Source organism: Saimiri boliviensis, chromosome 15 (genome assembly GCF_048565385.1).
Source record: "Saimiri boliviensis isolate mSaiBol1 chromosome 15, mSaiBol1.pri, whole genome shotgun sequence".
Classification (NCBI taxonomy): domain Eukaryota; kingdom Metazoa; phylum Chordata; class Mammalia; order Primates; family Cebidae; genus Saimiri; species Saimiri boliviensis.
This window is the reverse complement of record NC_133463.1, coordinates 68,452,951-68,478,155: the sequence shown is the minus strand read 5'-3', so window position 1 is coordinate 68,478,155 and position 25,205 is coordinate 68,452,951. Positions and strand designations below refer to the sequence as shown.

General features: G+C 38.6%; 1 protein-coding gene across 6 annotated transcripts in view; it reads left to right on the top strand.

Moving 5' to 3' along the window:
* The window catches only part of ENPP2 (ectonucleotide pyrophosphatase/phosphodiesterase 2), a 120,682-nt gene that overhangs the window by 24,985 nt on the left and 70,492 nt on the right, over positions 1 to 25,205 (top strand). For 5 of the 6 annotated variants that reach the window (XM_074387082.1, XM_074387080.1, XM_074387081.1 and 2 more), the window contains exons 2-3: positions 10,145 to 10,247; positions 22,484 to 22,639. In XM_074387082.1, the coding sequence (XP_074243183.1) occupies positions 10,145 to 10,247; positions 22,484 to 22,639 (259 nt within the window). Of the gene's footprint in view, positions 1 to 9,718; positions 9,887 to 10,144; positions 10,248 to 22,483; positions 22,640 to 25,205 lie in introns of those variants that run through there. The other variant, XM_074387083.1, reaches the window with a different exon arrangement.

Here is a 25,205-nt window from a genome sequence, read left to right as displayed (position 1 = left end):
ATGTATAGAGTAAAGGGGAATACTTGTGTTTTTTAGCACTCAGGTACTTGCTTAACATGCATTACATCATTTGATCTTCATATCAACCCTGTGTGATAAGAAAATTATTGCTTTTTAAAAGAAACTCGGCCAGGCATGGTGGCTCATGCCTGTAATCCTAGCACTTTGGGAAGCTGGGGCGGGCAGATGACAGGTAAGGAGCTCGAGACCAGCCTGGCCAATATGGCAAAACCCCATCTCTCCTCAAAATACAAAAATTAGCTGGGTGTGGTGGTGCATGCCTGTAATCCCAGCTACTTGGGAGGCCGAGGAAGGAGAATCGCTTTAACCTGGGAGGTGGAAGTTGCAGTGAGCCGAGATCAGGCCACTGTGCTCCAACCTGGGCGACAGAGCGAGACTCACTCCAGCCTGGGCGACAGAGCAAAACTCTGTCTCAAAAAAAGAAAAAAAAAAGAAAAAGAAACTTATGTTTTAGGGAAGTTGAGTAAGACCTCATGCTCGAAAGTGGCAGAATCAAGTTGACTGGACTCCAGAATCCAAACTTTTTTTTTTTCTTTTGAGACAAAGTTTCGTTTTGTTGCTCAGGCTGGGGTGCAATGGCGCGATCTCGGCTTACTGCAACCTCTGCCTCCTGGGTTCAAGGGATTCTCCTGCCTCAGCCTCCCAAGTAGTCAGAATTACAGGTACTCACCACCACAGCTGGCTAATTTTTTTTTTTTTTAATTTTTAATAGGGTTTTACCCTGTTGGCTAGGCTAGACTCAAACTCCTGACCTTAGGCGATTCACTCTCCTTGGACTCCCAAAGTGCTAAGATTACAGATGTGAGTCACTGCGCTTGGCCAAAGAATCCAAACTCTTATCCTCTATAGCGTGTTGCTTTTTCTCCTGCTGGAATTTATACTCTTATTGCTGAGACAAGAAATACTCAAAAAACAGGGAATTCTAAGAAAAGTGATAAATGTGTTGAGTAGAATCTCTAGGTTCTTGAAATGAGGGTGGTGCAGTAGATGCTGCAGAGTTGAGGGAGATTTTTGAGAAGTTGCTGAGACTTAGGGAAGGCTATGGATTGACTACGATTTGGATGAGCACGAAGGAAAGAGGAAGGCTTCTGGATGGGGAAACAGCGTGAGTGGAAGTCTGGTTGCAGAAATGAGCTTGGACTCCTTCTTGGAAGGGCTTGCCTGGGGTGAGAGTTTCTGTCACTATTCTATGAAAATCTGGCCTGTGAGGCTCAGATTTTGGGGTGTGTGTGTGTGTGTGTGTGTGAATACTACAATGAAAGGACAGGATTTAGAACAATATTTAAACAATGGAATTAACTTAGTTATTGATTTTATTTATGTATTTATTCATCACTCTTGCCCAGGCTGGAGTGCAGTAGCATGATCATGGCTCACTGCAACGTCTGCCTGGTGCGCTCACGCCATCCTCCCACCTCAGCCTCCTGACTAATGAGGACTACAGGCGTGCACCACCATGCCCAGCTAATTTTTGTATTTTTAGTAGAAACGGGGTTTCCCCACATTGCCCAGGCTGGCTTCCAACTCGTAGTCTCAAGCAATCCACCTGCCTTGGCCTACCAAAGTGCTGGGATTATAGGCATAAGCCACTGTGCCTGGCCTAGTTATTGATTTTTATTTGTTTGTTTTTACAAGTTGTATAAATTTTGTTCCTTGCATATCCAGGTTTCTGAGAAGGTGTCATAGAGAAGAGGTGGCTGTTAGATGAGATTCTGGTTCCCCACTCCCACCTTAAATAGAGTAACTGCAAATTTAGATGTTGGTATTCATTTTAAGATTTTATTTGGAAACAAAGTTTTACTGTTAAAAAAACAATGGCTAGAAAGCCACTTGGCCTGATCCCTTACAAGTGAAGAGGCTTGAGTTTGCAGTGACAAAGCTGGTGAGTAACAGAGGAAGGTCTACACGTCACATTTCTTTGTCCCAAGTAGTTCATTTGGGAAGTATTTATTGTCTTCCTATATTCCAGGCAGGATGCAAAGGTCTGTGAAGTGCAAGGATAGCTGGTCCCTGCATTTGGAGAGATCACAGGGGATAGAGCCGCCTTAAAAGAGACCACAGGCAATATGCTAACACAGCCCACTGTTGTTCTGTGTGAAGAGGAGGGCAAAACTAGGAGGCTCACAGCAGGGGGGACACCTGACTTGAATTTTCATAAATATGTAGGTGTTCGCCAGGGAGATTAGGTGGAGAAGGGCATTCTAGGCCAAAGCAATAAAGTGTGTTAAGGAATGGAGCTGTGAAAGAGCACAACTTAATCCAGGAATGGAAAATAGCTCTCTAATTAAGAAAAGTTAACATGTATTAACCATTATTCCATGCCAGGCATTGTGCTAGGTGATTTACATGGATTATTTCATGTAATACTCTCAAGAATCCTACGAGATGGATACAGACAAGAAAACTGAGTTTTAGGATGGAGAAATAATTTGCCTAATCGTCATATAAGGTCTCACAGTTAAACTGTGGTCGAGCTGGGATTTGAATTCAGGGAATTGAGTTCTGGATTTAGGGTCCTATGGGCCTTTTGAAGCAGTTGGAGCTTATTCTCTAGGTCTGTGTCCTCAAACTCGCATCAGAAGCACCTGGTGGAGTTGTGAAAACATAGATTCTGGGCTTTCCCTTCCTGAGTTTCTGATTCAGTAGGTATGAGGTAGGCTCCAAGCACTTCTGACAGGTTTCCTCCCTGCTGGTCCGGGGACCATACTTTGAGAACCGCTTTGATAGGAAGCCAAACAGAAAAGTTTTAAGTTTGGGAGGAAAATCATCAGATTTGCATATGGTTTAGGGATCTCTGGGTAATGAATGGGAATGAATTATAAAAGAGAACTTAGTGAAATGATGGTCAGAGGGGACAGAGAGTACAAACAGAAAGAGCAGTTATGAGAGGATTGTCTAATGCATGTCCAGAAAAATGAAGCCGAAGGGATGAACCTAAGGCAGATGACATAGGAAGATAATTTAGGAAGCAACAGCCCTTGATACCAGAAGCAGTAGTTGTCGTATTAACTAGAATCTATAGACATGGTGTCTGGCAAAAAGCAGGAGAGGATAGGATTGAAATGAACAGAAAGTGAGTTGAATTTAAGAGTTTCCTGAAAAGAAATGGAATTGGGAGGGCGAACTGGTTGTGGAGGTAGCTGCATTCGGGACGTGTTGAGTGGTGGCCCTCGTGTGGTGTGGTAGAGAGGCGCCGCAGTGCAGTGGAAAGAGGACTGAGCTGGCACAGGAGACCTGGTTTTTAGAACTGGCTTAGTCAATTATTTGACTGCTTTGGAGATAGATGCCCTATACTCTTTGAGCCTCCATTTCTTTATCTGCAAGTGGAGTTTGCAACTTGCCTATGTGAGTGAGACTGGTGAGTAAAATACGGGAGTCGTCGATTCTAGGCTAAAACTTTTGGTAAAACAGTTGTTTTTCCTAATTATCCCCTTACTCCTTTGCGCTCATATATCACACAGTCACATTACAAAGTAGACACAAAGATGAAAACCTTCACGTGGCTTACATGCATGCTGGCGACTCAGCTCTTCTGCAAGGGGAAGATTTTCTCCATTCATCTGGGCATTGAGCATGCAGCAGGCTTTAGAGTAGTTGAAAAGAAATGGTTACATTGAGTTTTAAAATGTTTTATTAATGAGCTAGAGTTAGGAACAAAGCTGAGTTATTTCCTAGGGGGAATGCTTTTTAAAACTTCAATTATGAATAGATGCATTTGTAGTGTTTAAAGTCCAGGATTTATTTATTTATTTATTTATTAGTAATCTCCAATCACAGCAGAAGCTGTTTTAAAGCTATTAGCTCTATCCTTTATTTTAGCTATTTAATTCTAGGGTGTTAGCAAATGGATACCTATCCCCATGTCTTTCTTATGATCCAATTAAAAAGAAGTGACTTCACCGAGTATATATATATATATATATATATATATATATATATGGTCATCGTAATCATTAAGTATCTATTAATTCAGGAGTCACACTTAATGCCTTCCTGCCCCTCAACTCCCATATCCAGTTCATTAACAAGTCTTTTTTCCTAACCGCCCCCTCCCCCCACTTGTCTCCCTTCCATAGCTTTGCACCATAGCCTTGCTCTCTTGCACTATAGCCTCCCTGGTGCAAGCGGTCGTGATCTTTAGTCTGGCTTACTGCCAAAGTTTCCAAACTGATCTACTCTTTCCATTCTTGACACTCTCTAATTCATATTTACACCGTACAGAGATTAATGCTTCAAAATCTGCTTAAGCTGCCCCCTGCTTAAGCCTTTTAAAGGCTTTGTGTTGCCTTTAGAGTAAAGGCAGTACCACCCAACATGACCTCCGAGGTCTCACATGACCAGCCTCTGTTAACCTCTGCAGTCTTCTCTTTATCTTCACTTTTGCTCTCCCTGCACTAGTCAAACTGGCTTTTTGTCTCGTGAATGTGCTGTATCTCCATCTTACACAGAATCTTTGCATGTTCTCTCTCCTCTGTCTAGATTTCCTCCTTTCTTAAACTCGTTACTCCCACACATCCTTCAAATCAAGTGAACACTTAACTCCACCAATTCTTCTCTGACACCCTTGACTAGGTAATCTGAATGATATGTGCTCAAATCATGATTCACCTCTATATTTCTTCATTTTTCACAGTTGCATTCATTTATTTCTGTGTCTACTTGATTAATGTGGAGAGCAGGAGCTACGTGTAGGTCAGCTTCTTACGTAGCTGAAGAGTGTCCAGAAGGGTGCTCGGTACATTGTAGGAGCTAATGAATATTTGTGCAATATTCATACAGGACAGAGATTGTTCTGGTGTCGGGACCCATGGCTAGATTCCATAGAGAGTAAATGTGATGCATAAAATTTATGCCATAAGTTAAAGTCCTTGAAAGATGCAGCGGTGTTGATGTCAGCTTTCGGTTGTTTCGTAAATAATAGCACAAGCCTAGTTTGCACCTGAATAGGTATATGCTATTTTTCCACTAGAGAATCCTGTGGAACCACAGACTACCCATAAACGTTTAGGATTGTAAGTGGTTATCTACTTTATACAAATCTGCAGCCCTGGATTGTGGGAGCAATTGAGCCAGCTTGTTTCTCTATTAGCCATCAAAATTTTCTGCTCAATTTAGACTAGCAAATCCTTTTGCAAAGATTGTTGTCCAGCTTTTATTCTGAATTTTCTAATAGCACTCAACCACAGCAAAACTCAAAAACCAGAAAACTTAGACTTTTAAAATAGAATAAGAAGAATATATATGGTGTTTTCTTACTTTTGTTGTGTATGTGCTATAGTTACTGCTAAAGGATTCTACAGAAAATCGCATGGTTAATAATTATCTAACATTAGGCCGGGCGCGGTGGCTCAAGCCTGTAATCCCAGCACTTTGGGAGGCCGAGGCGGGTGGATCACGAGGTCGAGAGATCGAGACCATCCTGGTCAACATGGTGAAACCCCGTCTCTACTAAAAATACAAAAAATTAGCTGGGCATGGTGGCGCGTGCCTGTAATCCCAGCTACTCAGGAGGCTGAGGCAGGAGAATTGCCTGAACTCAGGAGGCGGAGGTTGCGGTGAGCCGAGATCGCGCCATTGCACTCCAGCCTGGGCAACAAGAGCGAAACTCCATCTCAAAAAAAAAAAAAATAATAATAATAATAATAATTATCTAACATCATACATAATCTTAGGATTATTCTGGGAATAATGTTAAATCAAGTCATGTAAATTCTGTGTAATGAGAAATTCTGGATGTAGCTACCGTTTCAGTCAGTTCGTGGCAATTGATTACTTCAAGAACCAAGAATGAAAACCCTCAATCACTTATCTTTCAACTCTCACTGTTAACCTCAAGCCCTCTTATCTTAATCAGGGCTAGGGAACAAGGATTCATAGAATAATTTCATGAAAAGATGGACTGTGCATTTATATAAATGCGACTACTGTATTGCAATTAAGCAACACACACACTGCTGCTTTGTGTCACCAGCAAAGTCAATAAAATAGTGCTCTGCTTCTTATAGTTTGGAGATGAGTTCCCTGGAGGAAGAGCCATAGTTTGTCTTTAAGAGATCTAAACTTTAATGTCCAATTAATAGTGAATGCTACTAATAACATTAAAATTCCACTATGAATCAGGCCGAGCAATTCAACGTGAAGGGCATAAATAAGTTAATTCAGAGTAATGTATTATAATACTCTACTTCTCTAAATGTGGTATTTATCATTTTTTTGAGGAAACACAGATATTTTATTTATTAGACAGAGGCTTTACATCCACCATCATTAGCATAAAAAAGCTAAAAATAAAAACATGAACAAAAGTAAAGCAAATGCAGAGAACAATATTTCCCTAAATAAAGTATATCAGTAAACAAATAGAAATTCAAAAAATAATCAAATAGAAATTTTGGAACAGAAAAGTACACTAACTTAAATAAAAAAATTTACTAGAGTGATTTAATAGTACATTTGAGCAGGCAGAAAAAAGGAGTGGTGAACTTGAAAATGGGTATTCGAAAGAGTATACAAAAAAATCATTTAAACCCCTAAGAAGCAAGTAATGGAGAAATTGAGAAACACAACTTCTAGGTTTCCTAAAAGTCTCAGATCATCATGCAATTATAAATAGTTCAAGGTATTAAATGGGATATGGCTTAAAATTAAAGCTCTATATTATGTGCTGCCTGGATGTCTGAAATCAGGAGGACTTCAAATGATCTAACTGCAAGTTCCTCCTTTCAGTGGGTAAGATCTTCTAGCCATCAGTGTTTCCTATCTGGGAAGCATAGTTTTTGTTTATTCTTAGGTTGAATTTTCCTGCCAGATCACGATTATTAAAGCCAGGCAGTCACATCTGCTGCAGGAACCAGGTCTTATCTCCATAAATGTGGTTCTTATCTGACTTTCTTCAAGATAACCTATTGTGCCAGCTCTTATCTGGCCTCTAAACTCCTCTCTCGTCTCTCCACTGGCTACACCTAATGAATCAGGGTCTTGATAAGCAGGTCATAAACATCAGCATTTTAAATAACCTTCAGGGTGATTTTGATGCCTAATAAAGTGTAAAAACCACAGAATGATTTCTAGGCAATGAGACTGTTGAAAGATTTGTTTATAGTTCTAGGTTTTTTTCTGCCAGGAGGCAGTGTGCTTTGAAATATGGCTGGGTTAACAAACCGTGTTGGAAGTTAACTTTTCAGTCTTTCTTATGTACTTCTTGTTTACGGAGCCAGCCGCAGGTGACCTTATTACAAAGCCTTAAACACCACAGCAAGTGAACTTCTCTTAATTTAGTTTTCTTAGGGAAGGTTTTGGACAAATTCCAGTCATTTAAGTTGAATTTCTCGACCTACTTTACACATTATCAGGCTTTTTCATTGTTTTCAGCTTTGGGTAATGAGGGATAATTTTATTTTGTAGTTAATTCGATCCCCAAGGTAGGAACTTTTGTCATCTTGGTTATCCTCCTGACAGCTAATTTACAATGACAACCTTGTAGTAAAAATCTGTTTAACTGTGGCAAGATGACGTAGGTGTGCACATGCGTGCTTGTGTGTGTGTGTGTGTATGTGTGTATGTTAACAAGTTCCTTATGCACGATAAGCTGGTAAAAGACAAAGATCTTTGGCAGAATGGTTAACAGAAATAGTGGCTGAGGGCTGGGTGCAGTGGCTCATGCCTGTAATCCCAGCACTTTGGGAAGACGAGGTGGGTGGATCACTTGAGGGCAGGAGTTCGAGACCAGCCTGACCAATATGATGAAACTCCGTCTGTATTAAAAATGCCAAAAATTAGCTGGGTGTGGTGGCAGGTACCTGTAATCCCAGCTACTCTGGAGGCTGAGACAGGAGAATTGCTTGAACCAGGGAGGCAGAGGCTGCAGTGAGCTGAGATGGTGCCACTGCACCCAGTCTGGGCAACAAGAGTGAAACTCCGTGTCCAGAAAGAAAAAAGAAATAGTGGCTGAGCTCAACTCTTTTGGATAGTGGGTAACAAGTGGATTCACTTGGCTGTTACAGCTTTCCCCCCTGCACAGCTAGTCTGCATATAAGAAACAAATTAATGGACAGTGTTCAGCTGCTGAACTCTAATTTTTTTCCAAAGGAAACCTCACTGTCATCTAGCTAGGTTTATACAATCAAATATCAGACAAAGTCAAAACTTATTAGGCTCTGGCAAGGCAAAAGAAGAGGCTGTTTTTGTTTTTGCTTTTAGAACATTTAGCACACTGTGGCGTATAATGAAATAACAGGATTGCCTTGGTATTTTTCTTTCAGGTTTATTGTTTTCCTCTATCATAGCAGGCTTGTATCTTGAAATTTAACATAAATTATAGAAAAATCTTGCTTGGAGTTGACATCTTTTATATGCCTTGCTAAATACCCTTCTCCAAATTTGTTCAGTATGGCATACAGACAAAAGCTGAGACTTACATAGAAACATTTATAAGCCTGTCCTAGAGTGCAAAACGAAAAGAATTTTAGAAAGACAACTCAAGTTTGGCAGTATATATATTTTCTCTTTTTCAATTAGGTATTACTAGATTCTAAGAATCTATAATGAAACCCAGGCCTACTATGCAACCCCCTATAAACAAGGTTTTGCTTTTGTGCTATCAGATTTTATTTGAGCAGAGCCACTACTCTGCTAGTAATTTGTTGCATGGTAAGCCTTGTATTTGTTTACACACGAACACATGTGCTGTGCAAGAAAGATGGTCACTGGACCTGGTGGGAAAGACCCCAAAAACAAATCTTCCCTCATTTGAATCCTGAAGGCATGTAATATTTAAACAGCTTTCAGATTTAGAGGCGTCGATTTCTTCTTTTGAAAGTTTGCTGTTTGCCAAATTGCTTAGTAAAGAAACTTTAGTACCCACAATAGCCTCAACAGACACAGTATTTGGTGGCTACGTGCAAATCTAACTGAGAAATAACTAGGGAAACAATTGTTTACCTCTCAACTCTTGCTGTCATTGAGATTTCCTTCCTAAATTCAATTGCTAATAAAGCTTCCCATGCCATCCACTTCCCCCACCCACCCGCCTCTCAAAAAAGCCCCCAAAACAAGCTGACAGTCTTTTCGGGAAGAAGAGGCAGAGAGTGAAGTTATTTTGTTTGTCCTTACAGGGCAGAAGGACTTTATGCTGTGACAGGCATTTCCAGTATTTTGATAAACGTTACTTCTCTAAACTTGAACAACAGCATGGGGAAAATAATGTTATCTCTCATATTAGTTACAATTTGGTGAGATTTCATCATGAGAAACTTTCAAGGAGGCAGAAGTAGCTGAGGATGTGATAGTAGGGACACGGTCGCTCAAACTGCCAGGAAAATAACTCCATGGGAAAGACAGGAACGCTGTTAGGTTTACAAATGATAAAACTTTCCTTGCTTAGAAAAATAAAGTCGTGAGGTTGACGCCATTGAATGACTGCATTGTAAACCTTAAAAGCTTCAAGCTGGTAGAAGCCCTTGCACAGCCCTGTTTCGTTTTTATCGGATGAAATGCATTTGGTTTCTTTTTGACAAACCATGTTTTTGTGAGGACAGGAAAATGAACATGCGCTGTTATTGGCCACCGCAATGTAAGAAACCCTCCTGTTGCCAGCGCTACCACATGAAAGTGTCTGTGGGTTAGGGGCGGGACCTGGAAGGGGGCGGGGATAACGGGGATGATAGCTTAAGCCTCTTAGGCTCAGAGCTGCGATTGGCGAACGCCCTGTGATGTAATCAAGCTCTGGACAAATCACGGGATTCTGTCAACCTCCCAGGTGGGATTGCTTGTAGTTAATAGACTAAACCCGGAGCCCCAAAAGCAGTGCACTCCGCGAAGGCGAAGAGAGCACGCTGCAAAAGGCTTTCCAAGAATCCTCGACATGGTAAGGAGGAGCTCGTTCTAGCCGTGCCAGGTGGAAGAAGGGAGGAATGACGGGGGACAGGCTTGATCTTCAGAATCAGTGACTGATCGGCGTTTTCCTCTTTGTTGTGCAAATTAAGATAGCACCTTATTATGCATTTTGGAAGTGATAGGATTGGTGGTGATACTGAAGCCATTTGAATTGCCTTTGTGTAATTTGATTTAGTGCAGCTGTATTTGTTCAGCTGTATTTGACAACTTGGTCTCTTTATCCTCTTAGATAACATCCCTGTTCACTTTTGCCATTGGAGTCAATATCTGCTTAGGATTCACTGCACATCGAATTAAGAGAGCAGAAGGATGGGAGGAAGGTCCTCCTACAGGTAAGTGTCGAAACGATTTGCGTTTTCAATTCTTTAAAAATATTACATACCAGGTAATTGATGTAAGCTTATTAAGATATTTATCTTTAATACGATCTTGCAGTATAACTAAGTCCTAAATTTCTCTGGGTAAAACCCCCTATGTATCTAATTCAGGTGGGAGAGTGTGGTTTTCATTAGAGAATATTTATGACTGTTTCATAACTGGCTATTTCAATTTTTGTACTCGAATCTGTAAATCTTAAGATACAATTGAAACTCTTGTTCATAGACAAGGCTAAAGTAGAGGTGCTGAGAACAGGTGTTGGTTGAATATCAGAGCTACACAAATCTGATTTGCTGTCACATGATGCAGGATGTAGTATTTGCCGCTAGAAAGTTCTGATGTAGGAAAAAAGAATAAAAGTAAAAAAGGCAGTGAACTATCTTTATGCAACTTCAGAAATTTAGGACTTTAAGATTTACTTAAAATTGGAAAAATGTAAAAGAGAGGAGGTGCTCGAAGAGTTTTCAGGATTGATTTGTACTCATTGTGCTTTCTGTTGGCAAAGGAAAGATAAGTTTTAATAGTGTACCTTGACTTAACCAACAGAACCAAAGTGAAAGAGTTTCTTTTTACAATACACTATGCCATAAGCAGTGAGGGAATTCTTATAAAGGAGCTCCTTGTGCAGACAGAGGGGGCTTAACTGACCAGGTCTTAAGCAATGAGTTGGTTAATTTCCTGGAAATTGGAGCTGCTGATGGTTTTAGAAATAAAAAAAAAATTACATTTTAAGTAATGGGCACTCTAGGGAACGATATTTTCTGGACTTTTCCTGACATTCCAGCATGTTTGTCTGTCTTCCTCTAAATTTTGTGTTTCTCTGTACTTCTTGATCTGACTGTTATGAAAGACCATCATTTCCCTCTGTTTAGTCAGCATGAAATTTTATTATTAATCAAGTTTATTGTTAATCAATACATACATTGATGGAATACTAAATCTTTCTTAAGTCAATTAAGTTACTTTCAAATCATGCTAGAAGATTGAAAGATTAATATTAGAAGTGAGTTAGTGAATTGAAGTGGGGTGTGGCTGGGGTGAAGAGTGAGAAGGTAGATCATAAAAATTGCAGCCCCAGGGAGCCAAATGGACAAAATGAGTCGTCTTCTGTTGGGGAGGGAGAGGACAGTGGATCACTGAGCTAGAGAATGATGTTTTTATTAGTAGCAAATGCTCTCTTCAAAGGTGTCTTTTTCACTCCCATTAATACTGACTGTGACTGAACAGCCAGGGGAATCAGATCCTTAGCATGGTTGTGTGGGAAAGCTAGCAACTTGAGAGCCAACTGCTGGTTCTTTTCAATGAACACTAAAAGGAACTTTTTTTTCTGTTTCATCTTAATATATTACTCTGATGAAAACTGATATTGAAAGAAGTAAATGCTCTTTCCTTAAAGAATGTAAAATCGAGTCACTCATTATTTTTAAAGTTGACTTCTTTGGAAAAATAGTCATTAAAATCCTAGCTGGTACCCTGGATTCCTGTAACTTGCTATGTGGTGTTGGGCAAGTCACTTGTAAAGTCTGTTCCCTCAGCTGTGCAATGAGGAGCAGACTTGGATGATTTCTACTTTTCTTGCTGTATTAAAAAAAAAAAATCCCAAGAATTATTCTGTTTCATTGCTTCTTGAATTTGTGTGCTCACTACTGGAAAACTTGAAAAGTATAGATTAGATTTATTAGTCTTTGAAAATATTTTGTGTATAGCAAATTATTTCCATATGTTATAAGAACAGCTATATGAACTAATGAATAAATGCCACTTCCAGAAAAACAGTATAGTCTATATTGTAATTTGTAAACCTAAATGGTCATAAGTATGCTACACAAATTTGCTCCTTGAATTATTTAATTAAGTCATTGGTTATTTTAGGCCTTTATGATATCACCTAAAATAATGTATTAGTTAAAACTTCTAACCACATGAATCTTAGTCTTAGAATACAAAGCAACTGAACTCTGAATTTCATGGTTTGGGTACGCCTGCACCCTTTTTAATTTTTCTTTTGATGTAGCTTATCTGCTTTTTAGGAACTGTGGTTGATTTCTCTCCTGGATAAAAATCAAAGATGTACTTAGTAAACTAGGCAAAAGCATACTGTAGACAGTGTAAATATTTTTATGTTTTTAAATGCTGCCTATGCTTAGAAAGGATCTCTCTCAATTGATACATGTGACTGGTTATTGTATGATTTGAAAAGCCTTCCCATCAGCAAACACTGGGTAAATTTTATAAACTTGTGAGAATAAGACACTAGCAGGGGAGGCAGCTATGTCAATTTCCAACAGTACTTTTAGGCACCAAAGAAATCCTGGGAAGCTCAGTGCCTCAAGGATGTTTCAACAAATAGAAGGAACACAATGGGTATTGATATACGGCTAGCTTCGGATTGATCAGGGTGAGATCCACCATTCAAAAGCAGGCAGTTGTTCAGTAACCATAGCTTCTCAGAGTCCTCAAGAATAGCTGAGAATGTTCTGCACACATAGAAGACCTCGCTGCTGTACTATGGACTGGGGTGTTAGTTTCAAGTCTGTGGCAGTGCAAACAGACTGTTATAATTAATTAACTAGCACACTTGTTACCTGGATTTATTGTTAGGATAGGAAGTAATGGCTGAACAAGATTTCTTATACTGGGTCATAAGAGATTTATAGATTTATTAGAAGATATGAAATGAGAAAAGCTACTTATAATTCTGTTGGGTAAATATAATGGGCATTCAGGTTAGTAAGATGGTGAAATGGCTGGAATAAATTTTCAAAGAAAATATGAAAAGCACAATTTAGTTTGACATCTTTGTTTCATATGTCTGATGTGGTCCACTTGCTTTGCCTTTAAGACTGCAAGGTAATTTATATGTCTGCAGGTGTCTGTGCACTCATGTGCGCTTGCAATGTGTATGTTTGTGGTGTTATCCAGGCCTCTCTTTTATTGAGACTTGTGATTTAGAAACTCTGTCTCCAGGTAGAAATAGAATATCCTCTTTGATGTGTAAGTAATTTAATTCTTAAAAGACAGAGGGAAATTTGTGGGCTTGTGAATATCTGGCTAACAGAGACTTTAAAGATCAGTTTAATTCATCTTTGTTTTTAGTGGCTTGAAAAGAAAGTTGAAAAGTATGTGAATGAAATTCATAGGTTCATGTGAAATGTAGACTCTCACTAACAACTTGATGAGTAAAGCTTTTCTTTGAGAATCATAGGGAACTCAGAAAATGGTACTAGAAGTGAGAAGGTTTATGTTCATTTGATAATTTTAGAAATGTCCTACAATGAAAAGCTTTTTAGATATTGGCATAGTAGAAGGTAGGAAACTGTAAAGGTGACATAGATCAGCCATTTGCTCTGTGAGCAAAACTCTCTCATGAGGAATATCCTGTCACGGTGCTTTATGTAAAATTTCAGGTAGAAACTGGGGAGTTTAAGTCAATGGAATGAAATTATCTGAACTGGAAGCTAAGGAGGGTACAGATTTTTCAGTTCTTTGCTAAACGGGGCTGTAGTGTATTGATTTTTCATTTATCTGAAAAGTGTAGGGAGTCCTCTACCTCGTTTACATACTCAGAAACCTCAGTCTTCCATGAAGTTCAGCCTAGATTTTTGAATCAATAAAATCAGCAAATCTTCCTCAAAATTATATTTTGAAAAGAACTTCTAGAATTTGCAACCTATGTACGAAATTTGAAAAACCTTTTGTTAATGAAAAAATAGTTACAGGAAGATGATCTAAAATTTTATCCAGGCCTTTGCTAACTCATATGAGGCCTAGAGATCTAATTTTCCAACTAGGAAAATGGGGATAAATTTGCTTTTATTGATCTGAAAAAGTTTTTGAAAATGTGTTTAAGACTGATGAGAACTGTAAGTTGTTAAGTATGTGATAATGCATTTAATTTATCTTCAATTAGGTTTGAAGGCCAGTGTATAAGTTTATATCTTATGGAGTTAACAATACCTTTAATTTTAATTGATAACATTTCATTGTTTGGTAGCAGATGTGCAAATCATTAGCTTAGGCAACTGATGGCCATTAAATACTATTAAGTGGTTTCGATGTGGAATTAAAGTTTTTAACTTTTAGTTTCAATAAAATAGAAATCTTTTTTTTTTTTTTTTTGTAGTTTGTGAGCTCTATATAAGGACATGCTATTGATTGAGAGAGAGAGAGAGAGAGAGAGAGAGAGAGAGAGACTGAGAGACTCACTATGTTTCAGACTGGAGTGCACTGGTGTGATCTCAGCTCACTGCAACCTCCACCTCCCAGGTACAAGTGATTCTCCTGCCTCAGCCTCCTGAGTAGCTGGGATTACAGGTGCCCACTACCACACCTGGCTCGTTTTTGTACTTTTAGTAGAGACGGAGTTTCACCATGTTAGCCAAGCTGGTCTCGAAATCCTGACCTCAGGTGATCCACTGGCCTTGACCTCCCAAAATGCTGGGATTATAGGCATGAGCCACCACCGTGCCTGGCCAGGACATTGTATGTATAAAAGTTTTGAAAGTACAGTTTAAAAACTTCCCAGATGGACCTATCTATTAAGAAAAAGGTTTATGAAATCTGACCTAGCAGCTGTGAAGAGGAGATAACAGTGATGTTGTAGTAATGGATATTTATAAAAAGTGATGTATTTAGGGAGCAAAGATATTGACATGCAGGCCTGTGTGTAAGTTCTATTTACTAAGGAATGAAGTCAGAAGCATTAAAAAAAATGGCAACTTCAATACAAAAGAAGTATGACCTGAAAGAATGAACCATATACTCCAGAAGAGGTAATACAGTATTAAATTCTAAAGTTGGGCAGTATTTTGAATGCCATGCACACTGTCCTCTGCCTTGCCCTATGGGTTACACTTCAAACAGGGCAGCAGACACAGGGGAACCTCCCTGTTTTAACGCTCTTGAGAAAAAAGGGTGGTGTAACCACAGCTGGTAACACTTTTTAAGGCTTTACTCTCACTTTCAGGAAACACCTGGGCTAAGAACCAAGGAGAATGGGAGGAACACATAGAGAACAGTATCATAAACAGGACCAGACAAAGCTTAGAAGAACCTTCCCGCTTTAGGCTAAGCTAAATGTTTCCAAACGTAAATACTGCCTCTTCTATTGGCTATCATCCAGATTTAAACGTTTTCGTCTTAGGGTGGGGGGGATTTAGAGGGAAATACGGTCGGGAGCCTAAGATGAAGTAATGTTTTGGCCACAACTTTGTCATCAGTTAGGCTCCTTCCAATAAGTTAATTAAATAATCAAATGTTTGTTTTGGTATATTATGGAATAAATGGCACTAGATTTTTTTTTTTTTTTTTTGGAGAGCTGCCCAGGCTGGAGTGCAATGGCGCAATCTTGGCATACCACAACTTCTGCCTCCTGGGTTCAAGTGATTCTCCTGCCTCAGCCTCCCGAATGCCTGGGGTGACAGGAATGTGCCAGCACATCTGGCTAATTTTGTATTTTCAGTAGAGACGGGGTTTATCCATGTTGGTCTGGTTGGTCTCAAACTCTCAACCTCAGGTGATCCGCCTGCCTTGGCCTTCCAAAGTGCTGGGATTACAGGTGTGAGTCACTGTGCCTGGCCGGCACTAGAATTCTACAACCTTAACTCTCTATACATATCGTAAGATGGAATATTTTAGACATAAAGTTGACCTAAATAAAAGTAATTGTACCTGTTTCTGTCAGAATTATGAATTTCAATAAAATAAATTACGTTTTACATTGATGTTTCTTTAAATCATGAAATTATTCTTCTGTGAAAAATAAGGAATACATAGCATTGTTGTTATACATATCATATATGTACATATGTATATTTTAAAATTTGAGGACTCTATTTTTAAGAACACCGTAAAACTGTGAACATTTGTTTTTCAAGATTCTGGAACTGACTTGTATCTTTGAAGTAAAATAATATCATTTGAATATGTAATTTAAAAGGCAACAATAGAATTTGAATCTCATAAAGGTATTAGCAAATGCCTCATAAGAAATTCTAAGCCTTGGGCCGGGCGCGGTGGCTCAAGCCTGTAATCCCAGCACTTTGGGAGGCCGAGGCGGGTGGATCACGAGGTCGAGAGATCGAGACCATCCTGGTCAACATGGTGAAACCCCGTCTCTACTAAAAATACAAAAATTAGCTGGGCATGGTGGCGCGTGCCTGTAATCCCAGCTACTCAGGAGGCTGAGGCAGGAGAATTGCCTGAACCCAGGAGGCGGAGGTTGCGGTGAGCCGAGATCGTGCCATTGCACTCCAGCTTGGGTAACAAGAGTGAAACTCCATCTCGAAAAAAAAAAAAAAAAAAAAAAAAGAAATTCTAAGCCTTGGCTGGGTGCAATGGCTCACATCTGTAATCTCAGCACTTTGGGAGACCAAGGCACGTGGATCACAAGGTCAGGAGTTTGAGACCAGCCAGGCCAAGATGGTGAAACTCCATCTCTATTAAAAATATACAAATTGTCCAGGCATGGTAGTGGATGCCTGTAATCCCAGCTGCTTGGGAGACTGGGGCAGGAGAATCGGTTGAACACAGGAGGTGGAGGTTGCAGTGAGTTCAGATAGTGCCACCGCCTTTTAACCTGGGCAACAGAGCAAGACTCTGTCTAAAAAAAAAAAAAGAAAAGAAAAAAAGAAATTCAAAGCCTCTGTCATACTTATCGTGTATTTCTGCCTTGAAACATTTGAGAGTACTTTCTGTTAGTCTCAAATGTTTTCTGTACTTTTATGACAATCTCGGCAATGATGAAAATTTAGGATACCACAAGTTCATTGATGTTTCAGTTTTCATCCCACCTCTCAATAAGTTATACATCTGAAGTGCTCACATCAATGTTCCTTTGATTTGGGTCGAGTAAAGGAAGACAACAGATTTTAAAACTCAGACTTCTGATAAATCAGAGAATCTTTCCCTATTTGGCATTACATCAAGTATAATGAAAGAGAAGTCCTAAAAATTTCAAATGCATGCAGGGACAAAGGACTGAAGGATGGGTAAAGTGTCCAGATACATGGCTTGAGCGAACCTAGAAATGACATTTAACATCGTTCTCTTTGAGCTTCTTGCTTTTTCTTGATTTTAAACACCTTAGGCTCAGTGTAGAGAGAAGGACAGGGGACATGGAGACCCCAAGTACACTGACTTGATTTTTACCAACATGAATGTATTATCACCTCCAAATGATGTATTTCTGTTATTCATCCATAAAAAATGATTAAAAAAAGAATATGAAGGTGAATTGCAGAACCTCTAGGAAAACAACTGGGACTAGAGCTTGTCATGAAAGAAGACGGCTGGGCTGGAATAGACCCTGGAAAGGCAAAGTGAATATTCCATTCTATTGTTTCTTTATTTGTTAATTTAATCATTTTATTTATGTTTTGTACACTCAACTCAAGATTATTGTTTCTATTGCACACAGGAGTGTGTGGCATTACCAAGGTCTTGTTATACACTCACTCTCTTTTATTTAAGAGAGATAGCAGCTTGGCCCAGCCCGGTGGCCCACACCTGTAATCCCACCATTTTGGGAGGCCGAAGTGGGCGGATCACCTGAGGTCAGGAGTTCAAGACCAGCCTGACCAACATGGTGAAACCCCATCTCTACTAAAAATACAAAAAATTAGCTGGGCATGGTGGGCACCTTTATCCCAGCTACTTGGAAGGCTGAGGCAGGAGAATCGCTTTAACCTAGGAGAGCGTGGTTGCAGTAAGCTGAGTTTATGCCATTGTACTCCAGCCTGGGTGACATGAGCAAAACTCCATCTAAAAACAAAAAGATAGCAGCTCAAATTTCTTGGGGTTATTGGTTTATAAGAGGTTCTGTATGGTTCAAACTACCTTCCTTTTTCTCTTCCTGTCATTCTCAGCTAAATTCAAGTCATTCAAGAATGAATTTTGACATAGGTATATCCTAAACTGCACAGGCCTAGGAATTTACTCTACTTTGAAGCTGTCAATAACTTCCTCTTAAGTACAGTACTTCTTTTGAGATACATCTTTGCATTATGGATGTAAGGCTAACTCTAACAAAGTTGTCTTTAATTTTGTTTGTCTAGGTTTGGCAAGGACTGTAACTGATAGGGACTGACTATTAGGTGAGATTCAATTATTTTTCAGAAGCAAAGCAAGGAAACAATTTAGAGAATGATTAAGGTTGCAAGAAAATGGTAAAAATCAGTTTGACAGAATGAGTGAAGCAAGATTAAATATGGCTAAAAATTTGCACAGATATTCTGAAAGTGAAGAAAGAAATAGGGCAGGCACAGTGGCTCAAGTTTGTAATCCCAGCATTTTGGGAGGCTGAGGCAGGTGGATCAACTGAGGTCAGGAGATTGAGACTAACCTGATCAAAATGGTAAAACCCGTCTCTACTAAAAATACAAAAATTAGCTGGATGTTGTGGTGGGTGCCTGTAATCCCAGCTATTCGAGAGGCTGAGGCAGGAGAATCATTTCAACCTGGGAGACAGAGGTTGCAGTAAGCCAAGATTGTGCCATTGTACTCCAGCCTGGGTAAAAAGAGCGAAACTCTATCATAAAACAAACAAACAAACAGAAAACAATAAAATAATAGGGAAGAGATTATGATGACAAGAAAGTAAGGAGTATGGTTGAAGGACAATTTCAAATGCATGCAGGAACACCACACATCTGTAAATAAATTACCTTTAGATCTCTTTGAAGTATGTCTGCTACCAGTGTAGCTAAGTTTTTGTTTGTTTGTTTGTTTGTTTGTTTTTTGAGACAGAGTCTTGCTCTGTCGAACAGGCTGGAGTGCGGTGGCATGATCTCGGCTCACTGCAACCTTTGCTTCCCAGGCTCAAGCAATTCTCTTGCCTCAGCCTCTCTAGTAGCTGGGACTACAGGCATGCACCACCAAACCTGGCTAATGTTTTTGTGTTTTTAGTAGAGATGGGGTTTCACCATATTGGCCAGGGTGGTCTCGAATTCCTGATCTTGTGATCTGCCGGCCTCGGCCTCCAAAAGTGCTGGGATTACAGGCATGAGCCACCACACCCGGCCAGCTAAGTTTATTTATGTAAGCAGCTTGAGTTATTGAATTCTACTGAAAATTTATAAGATGACTGTTGAAATGAGTCTCATCTAAGCAGTACCCTCAAGGAATATTCAATTGAAAGTATTTTCCTTATATCTATTTTAACTGTAGGACTTTCTGTATTTTTTCTTTCTTTCTTTTTCTTTTTTTGGTGTTTCTCAACCCATCTGCCTCCATGGTTTCGTATGGTTCAATATGCACTGTTGATAGGTTGGCCAAAGTCAATAGAAAAATGTGGGTTTATGGACCACTGCACTGGAAACAAGTGTTCTTTCCTAAACTGAACTGGTATGGTTTATATGTCTTTCAACATCCTAGGATCAACCATGCAAAAGTGTTTCACATCTCATGGTCTGGTAAATCTGTTTGCCTTAGTTGAACCTATCTGATACCACAAAGGCTGGGATTGGATGACTCTGACTTTGAGGACAAAGGACTAAGGGATGAGCAGAATGTTCAGATAAATGGCTTGGGCAAAACTGGAAATGACATTTAACATCTGTTCTCTTCCTGCTTCTTTTCCTTGATTTTAAAAGTAAGACGTATGAATTATAAAAAATGAAAAATTCATAAACATGTAAATAAGAAAATTTAGAAATCGCATGTCAATAATATTTGTTAGGATATTTATATATATCATATGGTATATATTTTAAACATATATACATATACCCACACATACATATATTATGTGGTATATATTTTGTACATATATATATATATACACATATCCCCATACACATATGTGGTATATATTTTGTACATATATATACACACATACCCACACACACATATATTATGTGGTATATATTTTGTACATATATATATACACACATATCCCCATACACATATATGGTATATATTTTGTACATACATATATATATATATATATATATATATATGCACACATACACACACACACATATATCGTATGGTATGTATGTATATGAGAGAGAAGGAAAGAGAAAGGAAGTAAGCAAACAAAAAGACCAGGCAACTTCTTGTGAATCTGTAAAATGTTAGAAATTGCAAACAACAGAAAGGCAAAAATCTTCTTCCTCTCTCTTTCTCAACCATTTTCCCCAAATGTAGTTCCGTAAACTGTTTCTGACAGAAGGAAGACGTTTATTCACACCTGTATTTTAAAAAACGGATGCAAACTTGAACATTTGCATTTTTCCTCTGCCCCACCCTGTCTTTTACTTGTTTCTAGTTCTGGCTCTGTTTTTCTTTCTATCTTTATTTCTATCCTTACTGCCCTCTTTATCTCTATTTTTAAACGCAAAGTCTAATATATCACATTGTACCCTATATTTATTCTTTAAAGCACTTATTTATATATTTTGTAGATCTTTCCATATTAGCATACACAGATCTGACTCATTCTTTTTAAGGGGCGTGCAATAGTCCACTTATGGCTGTAGCGATTCTTTCTTTCTTGATGGGAAAAACAACTTTGGTTGATTTCAGGGTCTCTTCACCTATAATGAAAGGACTGTAATGAACAATGGAAATTTTTTTGTACATGTAGCTTGGCAAACTTTTGCAAATATGGGTAAATAACAAATTTCTAATAATAAAATTTCTGGCTGAAATATAAGCATTTAAAAATGTTGATAGATCTTCCTAAACTACATTCTACTTTATGAAAAATTTTATTCCTAGAAACAGTTATGAGACAGTTTATATTTTCCATTCATCAGCAACTATTTTGTATATTGGGATGAGAATCAAATTTAATTATTTCTAGTCACTACTTACTGATTGGGCCCCACTCACAACATTAATCTACTTATTTTCCAGTATCAAACTACTTTGATTATTTAACTTGAGTATATATTTTGCTATCTAGTCTTTATCAAATTGCTTTTTCTTTTCAGAGGTTTTCTATTTTTAAATATTTGTTTTATTTAATATTCTTTCAACTTTCATGAACTGATATTTTTTGCTGTGATTGCATTGAGTCTTCAAGTTTAATTAGATCTTTATTATTATTTTTTTTTGAGTCAGAGTCTTGCTATTATTACCCAGGCTGGAATGCAATGGTGCAATCTCAGCTCACTGCAACCTCCGCCTCCCAGGTTCAGGCAATTCTCCTGCCTCAACCTCCTGCGTAGCTGGGATTACAGACACCCCCATCATGCTGGGCTAAGTTTTGTATTTTTAGTAGAGACGGAGTTTCACCGTGTTGGCCAGGCTAGTCTCAGACTCCTGACTTCACATGATCTGCCCAGCTCAGCCTCCCAAAGTGCTGGGATTACAGGCATGAGCCACCTCGCCCGGTCTTAATTAGATCTTAAATTTTTTTTTTTTTGGTAGAGTTTTCTGATGTTCTTCATATAGATTCTACATACATATTATTAAATTTATACCAAATAAAATACTTACCTATTTTATCATTTAGGTACTATTGTGAAATGAAACTTCCATTTAATTTTGAAACTATATTATGTGCATATTACAAATTTGTGGAATTTTTATCTCATTGAATTCTATTTTTCCCCCAAATTTTAGTTGATTCTTTTGATTTCTGATATACACTTATATCATGTGAAAATATTGTTGGAGGATTTTTTTTTTTGAGAAGCCTAGATTGTAGAGTTTGTATTTGTAAAACACTAGTTGGAATTGTAAAAGTCTTCTATTCCAATCTCATATATTTGGTCTGTTCTTGGAACATTTGGACTAAATTTTCCTTGCAAAAGTTTTGGACTTTTAAATAGGGACACGCTCTCTTGTTTCTAAGGATATAGATCAAGGTACTGTTTTCTGTAGTCATTATTAGCACCTACAGGGACACTAACCATCACAGATTTGGAGTAATGATATTTATAAATAGTAATCAATCGCCAACACTTCTATATGCCTGACATGCTGCTAAGTCTTTTTTAATGGATTGATTCATTTCATTCTCATTTCAACATGTTACTTTTATGAGTCCCCCACTTTACAGATTAGGAAATCATAGAACAAGGAAGTTCAGCAACCTGCGTGGGGTACCTGGGTAGCAAGTAATGGAGCCAGTCTTCTTCTCCAGAGTCTACTGCAGCATCACACTGCACAGCCTCCCAGTGCACCTCTCCATCGTGACACGATCATGCTCCAATCTGTTGTCTTTGCCTCTCGTTCTTTGCAGTGCTATCAGACTCCCCCTGGACCAACATCTCCGGATCTTGCAAGGGCAGGTGCTTTGAACTTCAAGAGGTTGGACCTCCTGATTGTCGCTGTGACAACTTGTGTAAGAGCTACACCAGTTGCTGCCATGACTTTGATGAACTCTGTTTGAAGACAGGTTTGTAACTTATGAGTCTTCTCCAGCTTCAAGTAGACAGCTTGAAGACTGCCTGCTCTTGAACACATCCTGGAGTGGCCACCTGTTTTGGTATCCAAATTGTGGATTTTAGTTTTGTTTGTTGAATGATTATTGGTTGTATGAAGAGTATACCCTGTGTCAATGACCATTGTTTCCACACAAGATCCAGCAGAGGCAGGTTCTTTGCAGCTGCAGTTGTGATGTGCTGAGTTTGGAAATGTTTTTTATTTTCTTTTTTGTTTCTTCACCTTTATCATTTCTATCTCTTGCTCTCAATTCCCACATTCACTGCTATGGTGTGTCAGTTTAATTTGTTTCATTTTTTTTCTTTTCTTTCTTTCTCTTTCTTTCTTTCTTTTTCTTTTTTTCTTCTCCCTTCCCTTTCCTTCCTTCCTCCCTCCCTCCTTTCTTTCTCTCTCTCTCTTCCTTCCTTCCTTTCTTTCTTTCTTTTCTCCCTTCCTTCCTTCCTTTCTCTCTGTCTCTCTCTCTCTCTCTCTCTCTCTCTCTCTCTCTCTCTCTCTCTTTCAACAACGTCTCACTGTGTTGGTCAGGATGGTCTTGAACTCCTACCTTCAAGCAATCTTCCCACTCGGCCTCCCAAAGGGCTAGGATTATAGGAGTGAGCCGCTGTGCATGGCCTAATTGTGTACATTCTTAAAAAAAAATTTTTTTTTCTTGCTTACCCAGTTTCTAGCATTTGTTTTACTTCATCTCATCATATATTAATAGTTAGTTTGCCTGTTATTCCCTGTTGTTTGTGCAAATGGAAAATTGTTATGGAATTCTATTTGGAGTCTCACACTCTGGGTAGCTCTAAAAATCTTCCACACTTTTTGTGACTTTCTTTACATTTCTTTTGTACTGGAACAGTTATTAGGATATACACGCTTCTGGATGAATGCACATGCATTGAGAAAAACACCTCTGGGGACTTCTGCCATCCCACCTACTCTGTTTTCAAAGCCCAATATTTCAGATAGGATTTCTGAGATACCTTGTAGGCTATCCATCGTGCTTCTGGACAACACCATACTCACACTCTCCAAGAAAGACAACAGTCAGTCCTGCTCTTGACATTGCCAGAAGCAGTTTCCACAGTTTTCCTGACCAATTATTTCTTATCTTTGGACTTTTATGCTTAGACAATTCTTTCAAAAACCTAACTCTTAACTATCATTGCTGTTAGTTAGATCTTTCAAATGTCATCATTAGAAATAGATATATTGTGTTTTGCTTAAGTGGTAGCTCTTGATTTATATGAAATTCAACATGAACTTCCTTACTAGTTCTCATTTGTTTTCCTCCTGCATCCCTACAATAAGAAGAGCTTTATTAGGCTGTTTTTTTTGTTGTTGTTGTTTGTTTTTTTAGAATACACTTTCCAAACATTTAACCACTTTTTTGGGGGCTGTTTCCTTTGGAACTTCTCCCAGCTTCTTTTAGTTGTGGGTCTAGCAAACTAAATTGGAGAGACTATTGTCAGCTGAATGTATAGATAGAACAGATGTTCCAGCAAAGTTTTTTGGCTTTAAAACGTTATTTCGAGGCAGCAATCTGTGTTTGCTTGGCACTAAGGAATTTACTAAAGTTTTATGTTTCCTTCCTACCTTGAATGTCTTGTCTCTGGCATGTCATATCAAATTTCTGGGTTCCTGGTCTTAGAATTCTTTGCAAAATTTAATGGATCCCCTGACTCTAGCTTAGCTTTCTGTCTGAATATAGTTCATGCCTTTCTTCCTTGGTTTATTAAAGATGGGATATGATAATATCTTATAGTCCATTTCCCTGTGTACAAAGATAACATATCCTGAATGTGAAGGGGTCAAATATCAAATAAGAATAAAAGGATGACGAGAAAAGCAAAAGTGTCCTTTGCTGAGGGAGTACTGCCTAGAAACAACCAGCATTCAGTGAAACTTTGATTACTCTGTATATGTGTGTTTTCAGTATGTATGTATGTGTCTGTTATCAGTATGTATGTATGTTTTCAGTATGTATTTATGTGTGTATATATGTATATGTTTCCAGCTGTGTATGTGTAGATGCATGTGTGGGAAAGTATCTGTATTAATAAATCTTTATATTCATCATCCTTTTAAATAGCAATTCTAAGCACTTAATCTGCTCAAAAAGAGAAGGGAATGGAAACAGGATATTAAAAAACCAGAATGGCTGGGCGTGGTGGCTCACGCCTGTAATCCCAGCTCTTTGGGAAACCAAGGTGGGCGGATCACTTGAGGTCAGGAGTTCGAGACCAGCCTGGCCAACATGGTGAAATCCTGTCCCCACGAAAAATATAAAAATTGCTTATGCCTAACAACGAATATCTCTTTATTAACGTATTCACCTAACAATCGTTTCTCTTGGTAGAATATTGCTAAGAAGCAGCATTGCTTTCAAAATCATTCTCTTCTTTCCACTTATGACATATTTTACGAGAGAAAGACCTGACGTGTTCATATGTACTTTAGCTCAGTGATACCTTTCTTGACCATTCTGCCTCTTGAAGCAGCATTTTCACCCTTTTTCTATCAATGCTACCTGT